Below are 13,994 nucleotides of genomic sequence, written 5' to 3'. Positions count from 1 at the left end.
TAACTTCTATTTCTTCTAAAAACTGGTGTAATAGCTAATAAATTGACACGAATTTTATACGAAAAAAAGAAAAAATATATATAAACGTGGTTAGACATGCTCTGGTTAACAACAAATAATTTTCAATAATAAAAAAAAGAAACAGTCTCGAACAGGCTTAAAAATCTTCATTTTTCAAGCATAATTCAAACCCTACGTAAGAAATAACAGACGATTCTGAAATAGCGTTCTGCCAAATATTCTTGACACTATTATGTTAAAAAAATAATAATTTTACAGAAAAATAATGTAGACACCAATGTTTGTATTTTTGAACTCTTAATTTTGAACAGTATTTTTTCCTGACAAACCGAAATAATAATAAAAAAATTCACAAGAAAATATGTATTACATTTCAAATAATTTTTTTTTTCTCTGCAATATGTAATATAAACCCCATACCGCTCAAGTTGTTCAATTATTGAGGCATTATAGAACCGTTTCTTTTTTTGTCGTTAGTTTCTTTGAGCTTAGCGTGAGACAAGTCAAAAACAAGTGACCGAATAGATGGAAAATATATAATTTGGGCTATATATTTACATATTAGGGGTAGGGCTAAAGTGTTTGGACAGTGTGAAGTTAGAAAACCATACTTACTATGCAATTTGCAAAATAATTGTACCTAGTTCATTAGGCATGCTGAACCGCTATACTTTACCCCCACCCCCTAATGTGCAAATATATAGCCCAAATTTGTATAATAAGTATTATATTTATATCTTACTTAGGTATATCTCATTAGGATTGAGCGCGAGAGAAACATATTAAAAGAACATTAGGTAGCAATACGACCATTAGGGCGCATATCATACAAGTACCCCCGATCTGTGTGTAAACTTCGAACACTCGGTACAGTCACTTATGATATAGTATTTAATTTTGGATTTAATGTTTCCTTTAATTTAAAAGGGCCTAAAATGAATTGAAGTAGTAAGTCGAGTTATCCATCAAAAAGAAAAATTATGTCAGTATATAGTATTCTATATAGTTTATTACATTCTATATTCAATATTTAAGAGCCATCCCAGGTAAGTGTTTGGCACACTGGGTTGGGAATTCTTTATCCAATGGGGGATATTTCAAAAGAATATGAATATGGCGTCAAATCGGTATATTTCATTAGGACTTAGCGTCAGAGAAACATATTAGAAGAGTAATTTCTTGTTTCCATAATAGAATCAGAGTCCAAAATAGTACATTTTGAAATAAAACTCCTTTCCCCACGCTATTTCAAGGTCTCATAAAACATTAAGCGAATTGGTGAAAATTACTGAGGTAAATATTAGCAAAACAAAGGATTACTATTTTAGCACCTCCTGCTAAAAAAGATGAATGAATAAATTAGAATTTAAAATGGTCCAATTTGGCTTTTTTAGAAGGCTATCTGATGAACTTATTGCCATATTTCATCAAGCTACATTGACAACCTTGAGAAGAGGTTCTAGACGTGCACACAATATAGAATTATTTTATAACTGAAAATAATTTGTCAGTATTATCTTTTTTATTATTATTATATTATATTTTTATTAATACTAGCCAGCACAATGCTGAAGTTTTTTTTAATGCAATACTGTACTATCAAAACTGTTTCTTTCCCAAAAATTTAACTCTCGAGTGAAAAAATTCTACATTCTAGTCAGCTCTACACGCAAATTTAACACTAAAAGCTACGTTTTTTTTTCTTGTCCCAACCTCCGATTAGAGACAAATTCTAAACATAATGATGGCTTCAACGATAAAAATAGGTTATTGCTAAAAAAAAATCACTTACGCATCACACAAAAATTCCATTGAATCACCCACACAAAATTTACCTCAACCTTGATTTACACAAATGCCAGGGACAAGCCATGGGTAATGTTTGGAACAAACCGACTATAGATGGCAACAAGTATTTGACTAGCCAGATTGCGGTAATATTTATAATTCCCAATACACAGATGGTAGTATGAATTATTCTTATTATTCGTCCTGTTCTATTATGCAGAATTATTTTGCTGTCTATTTAAAACTGTTCCATCCTTTCCGTGTTTTCCCCCTTGCGTTAAATATAGTTTATTGAAATTTATTTTTCCGGATTTGTCAGTGGAAAAGGTCTCTGATTGGTTGAAACTGATTGCATACATTCACTTTTAACCAATCACAGGCACTTTTTACCCACAAACCTAAAGAAAGTAATTGCAATGCACTCCATCGAAGGCTAAGCCTGTTTTGCTGCAGTGAAGCAAAAAGGTGTTATTTATCTAAAAGTCTAGAAGCGTTAATTCGTCCCCCTTAGCTTTTGCCATTCAAAGCTATGACAAATAATTTCAAGCTCCCCAGTCTTTAAAAGGTATAATTCGCCGAGGTATCCGTTGTAGGAGAAAGCTTGAAAATAGATTATAGGTAGTCTTGGTTATGCTTAGAATAGGAATTAGATCGTAAAGCATCATCTATAGAAGGATTGTTCTACATACTACACACAGCTTATTCCTGAAGATACTCTTGACATATATTTCGCCTGGTTCCCAAAGCCACATATCTCTTGAAAATAAACATCTTACGCAAGAATTCATTCATGTTTACCACAATTTTCCGCGTCTTTAAGATTCACTAGCTCTTTTAAACTATATTTATAGAGGTACTAAAAAACATTCTTCTTAAAACTAATTATAGGATAAAATTGAAATTATAGAATTTTAGAAATTTCACGAACTTTTATTCGAGAAAGCTATTGTTTTGTTGGAGAAACAACGTTATGTGAGCCCAGGGTTAGCCACATAAAAAACATACAATCAATCAACCAGCAGTCAGATCAAGGCCAACAAAAAATGTAGAAAACACGTTTCTCCCCTAAAATATTCTACAGATACGAGGAGCAGAAATACCACACAAATCTAGGTCAATTATGTGTAAGGAGGCAAGGTGACAGAATTTTACAGATAGCACTTATACATATCAACATAAGTCTCAGAAATGTGCAAATAAACCATGAAATATTTTTGTTAAAATATAAACCATGAAATATTTTTAGCCTAATAGTAATACTTTCAAATCAATTCAGCCTTAATCTCATGATGGAGGCTACCCATCAACATTAAATTTACGCAAATCTAACAAAAAAAGAAAAAAGAAATGGGCGCAAAGGATGCGAAGTTTGATTTTGTTTTTTGGATTTTTATGATTTATTATATCGGGCACCATCATCTTCGGTCAAAAGGTATTTTTTTGAAACAGCAAAATCGTAATTCTCAAATAAATCTTTTGTTAAATTACACTAAAAAACATCTGTATATATTCCAACATTTTGAACACTTCTGCTTCGAATGAAATTGATGATTGATGAGACTGTTTTCCAAATAAATAAAAGCTTCCTTCTTAATTTCACGATGGTGAAATTAACTTCATCAGACTTCGCAAATTAAAAAAAAAAGAAAAGAATGAAAGCTGATGAAGAAAAGCTTTATTTTTTCTTTTACCAATTCTTAGCCGTGAACACCATTGCAGTTTTAGCAATTATTCTTAGCAGTGAGTGCCATCACCTCTGGTCAAAAGGAACGTATTGCAAGTCAAATCTTAACTATCCCCTTAATCTCATGTCAAACTACGCCTAAACACGTCTGCATATGCCCTACCTTTAGGAACGCTTCTGGTTAGGATGAAATTGAGGATGGATGCTATTTTGTGATCAAATTAATTGAAATAGTGCTCAAAATGAATCAAAGATTCTTGTTTACAAGATTGTAAAAATTTACAATTGCCATCCGTGTTTTAGAGAGGTGTTCCAAGGAAAAACTTATTTACGAGAAAATTTCTAAGAGGGCCCACGAAATTTTCGCTTTCGATCAAGTTCAACGAATAGAAACCACATAGCAACGTCGCTTGGTCGTTTTCGCCTGAGCAAAATTATCATCTTCAGTCAGAACTTTGCTTACAAGGTATACAGTGGTGTTTTGAAGGTTCTTGGTCGGGCAAATTGCCAGTTTCAAAATGATTACTTTTTCAAATACCAATTTTCTTGAAAATGAATGGTGTCCTAAAAACTCGATGTCGAAATTTGTTGGTCTCAACTCCATAAAACGATTCTCCTTTCAAGATATTAGATGACCGAAATTTGAGCTCGATTAAGCGACGTTAATCCGTACCGCTCGTCGCTCAAATTTTGAAAAGGTTCAAAATCCAGAATAGTAAATAACAAAAACACGCTTAATATCTCTTAGGAAAGCCAAACTTGTTCTTGAAACTTTATATTCTATACATAATTGTTGTCACTTTACAGAAAACAGAGTTATAACAGTCTTTAATCCCAATAACGCGACCTGGTACCTTTAGGAACCAGTTTGGGGCATTCTAAGAATTTTTCAGGTTTTTGCATAGTCTGTCTCAGAATTAAATTTTTCTTATTAAAAGTACTTTGAAATTCAACTTTTAAAGACATTAGCCTTTTGTTCAAATTTAATCTTTTATTGTATGGGGATTACCTGACTAGTTTAGCAAAGAAAGTTCTTTTTGACAGGTAAAAAGAAAAAGGAAACACAGCGTAAATATTGAATCTGGTAGACGGTATCTACCAGGAAATCGGGATCTTGAAGGAAATGGATGTTCCTGAAGAAACTGCAGAAGATCCAGGATCATCTGAAAGCAAGAGGATGAATGTTTCATTTTCAAGGGATGTTAAGGACATTTTAAACATGAAGTTGTCCATTTTTTTAGATCAACATAATGTATCCGACAGAAATGCCACGAGAATTTTAACAGCCACTCTAGAAGCATTATATTTTAACCCTCTTCAGTACAAAATCTCAAAAACTTTATTACATCATAGAAGGCAAATATTCAGAGAACAATATACTAAAAAAAAAAATAAAGTAAATATTCCTGAAGAAGAGCCACTGGTTGTCCATTGGGACAGTAAACTTTTACAGGGTGTTTTAAAAAATGAACAATGTGAGCAAATAGCTATTGTAATTTCATAATGGGGTCTTTCCAACACCGTCAAGGCGATGTGCTTCAACACCGCAGAATCCAATACGGGAAGACTCAAAGGAGGGTACGTATTGGAGCAAATGTTAGGAAGAGATTTATTACACCAAGCTTAACGTCATCATATCTAGGTAATTCTGCTAAGAGGCGTATTCAACACAAGAATAGGATCGACTACTGAGCCTCATCAAGACATTTTTAAGAGATTCCTCACTGCGTGGCCCAAGATAAGCAAAGGGAAATGCAACACAGGTATCAGTGATAATCTAGTACAAAAGCAGCTAACTCTAGAAACAATTGCAAATGTTGACACTGAATTCGAAAACAAATTAACTGATAGCCACCCAAGGGAACTATTGCAATTGGCTCTGGTATTTATTGGATCTTTACACAGCAATTTTGTTGGTTTTAGAATTCCAGGAGCCATTCATCACACTGGGTGGATGGTAGAGGCTATTTACTGCTCTAAAATGTTCATTTTTAGTCATCCATTTAGGTTGTCTGAAGAAGAAGAAAGTTCTGGGCGTGTCATATCAGTTTTTCTAGTTAAAATATATTATTCAATGCTCCAAAAGCTCATGTTGCACCAAAACAAGGCTAAGGTACTTTGCATAATGGGCTGGACTATAAAGAATATGACAAACGACATTGCAGAAATAGACGTGACCAAACTACTTTTTTTTTTTACTATTTGTGATATTTTAATGTAGAGGTGGTGGGTGGGATTATCTTTTTTTTTTATCCCGCCTTTACAGGTGACAAAAAGTTGTTAATGGCTAATGAATGGCTCGGTAGCACTTATGAACCATTAGAAAACACTAGGGTTGTAAACTCAAGTCATGAAAGGAGATATTACAACAGGTAGTTGATGGAGGATTGGTAAAATTGCTAGCCAAAGAAACGTTTCCACTCTTTGAAATATGTTTTTAAGATAAAAACATATTCCCTAGACAACATCCAAACACCTGGCCTCAAAATAACGGCCTTCAAGAAGGATTGAAAATTGTCAACAAATTAAAAGTAGTTAATGATATGGCTGAGAGTGGTGTTAAATTAATAAACGAATTTAACAACCTTCTGGAAAAAGATAAAGGCCAAAAGAAATATGTCCTTCAAGTTGTAAGCAAATGCTAAATATTACATCCTGAAGTTTCAAAAGCTATAACGAAAGCTCTACAACAGATTAAATTACAATATAAAATTATGAACTCATGATTGTACTAAGTCTGTATCATTTTCGGCTCTGTTTTGTGTGTATTTATATAACATTTGTATTTTAAGTACAAAATGCCGTTAGACTTATCAGTATTACTTTTTTCTTATCATATTTCCGCTTTTAACTAAAAAAAAAATACCAAATAAAGCAAAATTTTTCAGTGGATAACGTTTTTCATGTTTTTGGGGCTAAATACTGTTTTAACTCGGTTTGACTTAAAATAACAACAATTCAGTATAGAATTTGAATTTTAAAGAACGCTATGGGCTTCCTCGTGAGATATTAAGCTGGTTTTTAATATTTACCGTTCTGGAGTTATGGCTCGATATGTAAGCCTTTCGGCCTTATTTTTTAATTTTGCTTTGAAAATTTGAATTTTTCAAACTTTAAGCGACAAGCAACACAGGTTAAAGTCGTTTGATCGAACTCGAATTCGGCTAACTCAATATCTGGAAAGGAAAATAATTTGTGGGGTTAAGAGAAACAAAAATCCAAAAATTTTCCCCTTCGATGAGATCCGGTCACCCTACTATACATAAACATTGCTTCACAAATAGAAGGCTATGCAAACCTTTTGTCATACGAAAAAACTTAAGCGTATTGTTATAACCAAATATGAAAATTGTACTTTTTTATTCTAACTATCTTTTGAGACTATTTATTAAGGCTATATTTTGTCAAGAAACATATTAGCCCTTTCTGGATTTCGCAGTGACATAACTGAAATGGTGCTATGGAACTTCCTAATGGAGTCAATTAGAAAGTTCAAGTTCAATTAGAAAGAGTCAAGTTTTTTTCTACAGTCTTCAAAGCGAAGGGATAATTACAAGCTCCCCTCCCTCCCAGAGGACATATGCCTGGTGAGGAATTGACTTAGAGTTGATTAAAAAAAACACATTTGAATTGAATTTAAATCTCAAAACAATGATAAAACATTGATATATAGAGATACCGTACTGTTACAAATGAAATTTGAAAAACAATAACAACACATACTGATATTACATTTTTCAAAACAAGAGCAAATGGTGCAAAAAATTTCTACTTAATATTGAAAACAATTTTCATTTTTTTTAAGTAGCTTCTTATGTCAGGTATGTTCTCAAGAAAGGTGAAGTTTGTTGTTAAAGAAGTTAAGCATATATATCTAAGAATACATACATCTAAGAATCTAGAAAGGGTGTATATATTCAACTTTTTAATATACTTCATTTTATTTTACTAAAAAAGTTTCATAAATAAATAAACTTAAAACACATTATGGTCATAGAAACATGACAAACTTTTCCCAGTACAAATATCAGTATGTGATGTTCACAACTAAAAATCAAGGGGCCCTAATCTCTACCAATCGTTAACGTTGAAAACCTAACAAACATACAATAAAAATCACTGGAACTAATTTAAGTCTTTGTCCGGAGGTGGAGACATAGTTTTTCTTTAAAAATTTCACATTCTCACTGAAAGAGATAAAGATATTCGATAAATTTACGAAAATCGCACCGGAACGCAGATCACCCAAAAACTGGCTATAATTCCATATCGCCGGCTTCGTCTTCACTGAAATCCGACATAGATGATTCACTTTCATCGTCAGAGGGTTGTTTATCCTTTTGCTCCTGTTCACGAAGAGCCTCTTCTGTTGCATATCGACGAACGTAATCTGGAAGGAAAACTAAAAATCAAAAAATATTTGTCCAGCCAAAAAACACTACGTTGCCAAAATCGCAAAAAAGAAAGAATGCTCCCATTTTTTCATCAGAGGTTGGAGCTATTTTTTTTTTGGGGGGGGGGGATTTCTCAAGAAAGACAAAAAACAAAAGAATACCAAAAGAGACATATTCAGAAATATAATCCACTTCAGTCAAAGTAGCCTGAAAAAAAGACAGAAAGGATAATGTAAGAAAAACGTAGAGAAAAACCTAGATTCATCCTGAAATTAATTGAAAAACGTGTAATTAAGTAGGAATTGGAAAGGCTTTTAATCATCATAGAATTGTCCTTGAGAAATTAACTTAGTGTTTCCAACTTGGAGTCCGGAGATTGAGCTCCTCAGAACTTCGATTATTTTCTGGAAGCCCGGCTCCCGACAAAATTCGTATATAGTCCAAAGTGGAAATTTCGAAAAAGTACTGAAACATACTTTACGGTTGTCTGGAAAATACCATAAAGTATTAAAAGATGATTTTTACAGTAATGCGAATGAGTTACTTTTAAATCATTCATCTTTCCTTCTATTAGTACTTCCACCTGCATTTCTAGGCGGAAGTTCATCATCTAACAAAGATGTTTTCATAAGGTACTCAGGTGCAAGCCTCCTCTTGTAGGTGATCTGAGTGCACTACTTTCTCAGTGTTTCTTTGTGCTGCCTTGGAAGATGACAGTGCTATTAAAAACGTGATACTATAAAAGATGATAGTGCTATTCTCAAGGTAAGGGTGATCCGAGTCCAATACTTTCTCAGTGTTCTTTGTGCTGCCTTGGCAGATGACAGTGCTATTAAAGATGTGATGCTATGAAATTTGACAGTGCTGTTCTCAAGGTACTCATGTGCAATCCTCCTCTTAGTGTGATCTGAATGCACTGCTTTCTCAGTGATTTTGTGCTGCCTTGGAAGATGACAGTGCTATTAAAGACGTACTATTACAGATGTGATACTATGAAAGATGACAGCGCTATTAAAGATGTGCTGTTTGAAGATATACAATTAAAGATGACAGTGCTGTTCTCAAGGTACTCAGGTACAAGCCTCCTCTTAAGGTGATCCGAGAGCACTGCTTTCTGAGTGTTTGTTGTGCCACCTAGGAGGATGACAGTACTATTAAATATGTGCTGTTTGAAGATGTGCTATTAAAGATGACAGTGCTGTTCTCAAGGTACTTAGGTGCAATCCTCCTCTTGTAGGTGATTCGAGTGTACTGCTTTTTGAGTGTTTGTTGTCTGCCATGGAAGATGACAGTGCTATTAAAGATGACAGTGCTGTTCTCAAGATACTTAGGTGCAAGTCTCCTCTTGTGGGTGATCCGAGTGCACTGCTTTCTGAGCGTTTGTTGTCTGCCTTGGAATGACAGTGCTGTTAAAGATGTGATTCTATTAAAGTTGACAGTACTGTTCTCAACCTACTCAGATGCAAGCCTCCTTTCGTAGGTGATCCGAGTGCACTGCTTTCTGAGCGTTTCTTGTGTTACCTTGGAAGATGAAAAGGCTATTAAAGATGTGCTGTTTAAATATGCGCTATTAAAGATGACAGTGCTGTTCTCAAGGTACTCAGGTACAAACCTCCTCTTGTAGGCGATCCCAGTGCACTTCTTTCTGAGTGTTTTTTGTCCTACCTTGGAAGATGAAAGTGCTTCTAAAGGTGTCCTATTAAAGATGACAGCGCGATTCTCAAGGTACTTAGGTTCAAGTCTCCTCTTGTAGGTGATCCAAGTGCACTGCTTTCTGAGTGTTTGTTGTCTGCCTTGGAATACGACAGTGCTATTAAATAGGTGATGCTATTAAACTGTACAGTGCTACTCTCAATCTACACGGGTGCAAGCTTCCTCTCGTAGGTGATCCGAGTCCACTGCTTTCTGAGTGTTTGCTGTGCTACCTTGGAAGATGAAAGTACTATTAAAGATGTGCTGTTTGAAGATGTGCTATTAAAGATGACAGTGCTGTTCTCAAGGTACTCAGGGTCAAGCCTCCTCTTGTAGGTGATCCAAGTGCACTGCTTTCAGTGTTTGTTGCGGTGCCTTGCATGACGAAAGTACTATTAAAAACAATTTATCAGAGGGAGGAAAGTGATTACACTTGGAGATAACAGCCATTAACTCCACGCAAATCTTGTTTTAAAATTACTCGGTCGGTGCTATAGTTCAGAATCTCGGTCGGTGCTAAGTTTTGAGAATACATCTATTTTTCTGGCAAATCAGAAAGAGAAAGAGACAGATTACAACAAGGGGAAAGAAGGAGATAGCAAAATAAGAAACACACAACGAGAAACAGGAGGAAAAAAGGAGATCTTAAAGCAAGATATACATAATCAATCCATTGACAGCAACTAGACTACAGCCAATCTGCTCAATTCGTAAGTCTTCATAGCTCTAGAGTAATCTCGTTTGTAGCTAACATAAATATATATTATATAAATATTAATATATATGTGTATAATAGCTATCTATACAGTTAAAGCACTTGAAACCTAATCTGAGGTGCAGATTCTAATTGGGTGCTGGGCTTTCTTAACGTCGGTAAGAAGTAAATCTTGACAATTTGATCTTTTTTGATAAGAAGAAAATTTTGACAATATGTCCTCTCTTTATAAGAAGTAATTTTTGACAATATGAACTTTTTAGATAAGAAGTAAATTGTTTCAACAGGCTACATTCTTTCTTCATAAGAAATAAATCTTGACAATATGTCCTTTTTTAATAAGAAGTAAATTTTGACAATATGTTCTTTCTTTATAAGAAGTAAATCTTGACAATATGTACTTTTTAGACAAGGAATAAACTTTGAAAATAGGTTACGCTCTTTCTTTATAAGAAGTAAATTTTGACAATATATCCTTTTTTGATAAGAATAAATTTTGACAATATGTTCTTTTTTGATAAGAAGTAAATTTTGACAATATGTTCTTTCTTTATAAGAAGTATATATTGACAATATGTACTTTTAGATAAGAAATCAACTTTGACAATAGGCTACGTTCTTTCTTTATAAGAAGTAAATCTGGACAAAATGCCCTTTTTTTGATAATAAGTAAATTTTGACTGTATGTTTTTTCTTTATAAGAAATAAATCTTGACAATATGTACTATTTGGATAAGAAATAAACTTTGACAATAGGTTCGGTTCTTTCTTTATAAGAAGTAAATCTGGACAATATGTCCTTTTTTATAAGAAGTAAATTTTGACACTATGTTCTTTCTTTATAAGAAGTAAATTTCAACAATATGTTGTTTTTTTATAAGAAAGAAATTTTGAAAATTTTGCTCTTTCTTTATAAAAGTTGTACTAGTAGTGAGAAATATAGAAATTGGACAACATTAGACATACAAATGGATATAGAGTACGATTAATTGAAAGAACTCTTTCTTGTAGTCAGGGCCTTATTCAGGATTTTCTTTTCAGGGAGGGTTAATTTTTCAGGAGGGAAGGGAGAGTCAACAAAAAAACTTATAAAAACACATCAAAATTTGTTTATATGCATTATTGTTACGTATTTACAAGTCGGACAAACATTTCATAGCACAGCAGGTTTCAAAACCCCTACCCCACTTCCCTTCTGGATACGGTATTGTTTGTAGTAAATAAGTTAGAGGTTCTAGTTACGGTAAGTCTACCCTGTCTTATTTGACTGCTAATGGATTGAGCTGAACCTTTCAGGAGCAGTTTTCATAGAGGTGGAGGGGCTCAGATTTTGTGATGAGGAAGGGGTAAAACGGCCTTTAACTGATCCTGATGAAAGAGCATACACTAGTTTTTCTGTCCTTTTATGAAAGTCGTCCAACAGCCAATGTTCGAAAATAGAAAAAAATGAAATACCATAGAAATTCAAAGAGAAACATAAATAGATTAACACAAGATGGCGTTAAATCTCAAATTGAGATAGACCACTCAGTAGCTGAGCTCAGATCAGCGGGCTTTGACCTTAGTGACTAGAAATATAAATTTAAAATAACATAATTATTGGCAATTAGTGAGGTTTGAAATCCTAAAAATAAATCAACTCAGCCATAATGCAAAGATTTTGTAACGGCAGTTCACAATAAAGCAGCATAAATGAATAGTTGGGTTTAAATCCGTCGAAAGAATTCGTAAAAGGAATGGTATTAAACCGTTCTTGACATTAACACCTAAAATATTATATTATATTATATTGATGAAATATTATATTATATTAAATATTATATTTGACGAAGGCAGAGAAATTAAGAAACTTTAGTAATTAACCTTCTTTTGACTCATATAGTGGCCAATGCATGTACGCCTGGGACTTTTGAACCCAAACCCTGACTAAGTGTGCCAATTTTCAATCTAAGTTCCGCTTAATTCGTATGTTTCGTATATATCCGTTATTGGATGCACGTTTGAGAATAAATGCTCTAGCATGAGAAATAGTAAAGAGACATAAGCCTTCAATTTTTTTTCACGAGTGTTTGTAGTAATTTCTGTTTGTTTTAAATCTGACTTGAATATTCATTTAAAACTTTACTCGTTTTGAAATATATTTACTTATCTATATCAGTATTGATTATCTCTGTGCTTGATGGGATCATTTACCTTAATTTGTGTTGGTTTTGACTTTCATCTTCTCTTTATTAGGAATTTCTGGTCGTTCGAGTTTGAATTATCCCAAGATTTTATTTCTACTTCCTTTTCGATTTTTTTTTTTTTTTTTTTTTTTTTTTTTTTTTTTTTTTTTTTTTTAAATTCACCATCGTCTGCTTAGAAAAAATTATAAATAGATAGTTCAAGTAGCCGACAAGAGCCCCTACAGTGGCGGCGCTTGATTTTTTGGGGCCCTGTGCAATATCAATTTGTGCGGCCTCGTTGGCTATTATTATAAACCAAGGAATTGTATTTACGTCATTCATATAATTGCATCTTATTGCGTGTCTTTTTCTATGTTCTCAAATTTGATTTCGGGGTAAGTTTAGAGGGATCTTTCTCTACAGTATTTCAGGGACGGTAGAGTATCCACACGGCATTACCTTTTTAGATCATACTTACAACAAGGTACGTAACCCTTGATGGCACGGGGCCATGTGCAGCCACACGTGTCACACATGCCTAATGCCACCATAAGAAGCAGATAAACCCAACAAGGGTTATTCTAATTTCTTCAACAGTTCAAAAATTTGAAGATCTTAATCGATATAATATGCGTTATCTTATCATAACAGATTTATTCCAATAATAAATCAATCGTAAATCCTAATAGAAATGATCCAAGTCTCAAATTTAAACGACACTGACTGGACTGCTGCATGACGAAAATGCATTAAATATGTAATTTAAAATATGTAAATCAACGTAAATGCGTAAAATTACGATAGCTAACATAGACTTATGCGTCTATTCTGGAAGCTAAAACAAAATTTTAATTCATTTTGAATTAAATATTCTTTAATCGTTTCGAGATCAGAAAAATTGATTTTAGTTTTCCTGATTTTAATTAATGAACCTGTCACTAGTTTAATTTTTACTTACGTCAAAACAAAGTTGAAAAATGATAAAATGACAATTGAAATAGCTTCAATGATGTTTGTTTTTGAGATCGTTCGAATTGCTATGATAAGATTAATCTCCCTCTTCTAGACAAAATTTTGGGTCTTAAAATCCCCCTCTCCATACCAAACTTCTGCAGACACCCCAGAGTGTATTTATAAAGTATCGGTGTCGTAAGTCTATAAGAAGCCCATTGAACACTTGACTAACTTCGTACTTTTGGCAGAACGTTCTTAAAAATTAACAGTTCTTGTTGTCAAAACATAACTTGTTTTTTTCCAGTCGAATATTTGGTAAAAAAACACGATTTAAGAATATCCTCCAAAACTAAATATATATAAACTCGGAAAATATAAATATAAATATATATATATACATATATAATATATATATATATATATATATATATATATATATATATATATATATATATATATATATATATATATATATATATATATATATATATATATATATATATCAAAACTGGCAACAATACTTTTTAAATTTTTTTATAGTACTTGTAAAGCGTTTTATGTACTTTGTTGCAAGTTAACGT

General features: G+C 33.1%; 1 protein-coding gene across 1 annotated transcript in view; it reads right to left on the bottom strand.

The window, feature by feature from the left end:
- Positions 1-4,252: 4,252 nt before the first annotated feature.
- LOC136040952 (ubiquitin-conjugating enzyme E2 H-like) overlaps positions 4,253-13,994 on the bottom strand; it is a 34,595-nt gene continuing 24,853 nt past the window's right edge. Inside the window, exon 5 of the mRNA XM_065725402.1 lies at positions 4,253-7,883. Coding sequence (XP_065581474.1) covers positions 7,750-7,883 — 134 coding nt within the window. The 3' untranslated portion in view covers positions 4,253-7,749. The remainder of the gene's footprint in view (positions 7,884-13,994) is intronic.

This window comes from Artemia franciscana, chromosome 21 (assembly GCF_032884065.1).
Source record: "Artemia franciscana chromosome 21, ASM3288406v1, whole genome shotgun sequence".
In the NCBI taxonomy this organism is placed as follows: domain Eukaryota; kingdom Metazoa; phylum Arthropoda; class Branchiopoda; order Anostraca; family Artemiidae; genus Artemia; species Artemia franciscana.
The sequence above is the reverse complement of the archived record's forward strand: the minus strand, read 5'-3'. Positions and strand labels throughout refer to the sequence as shown.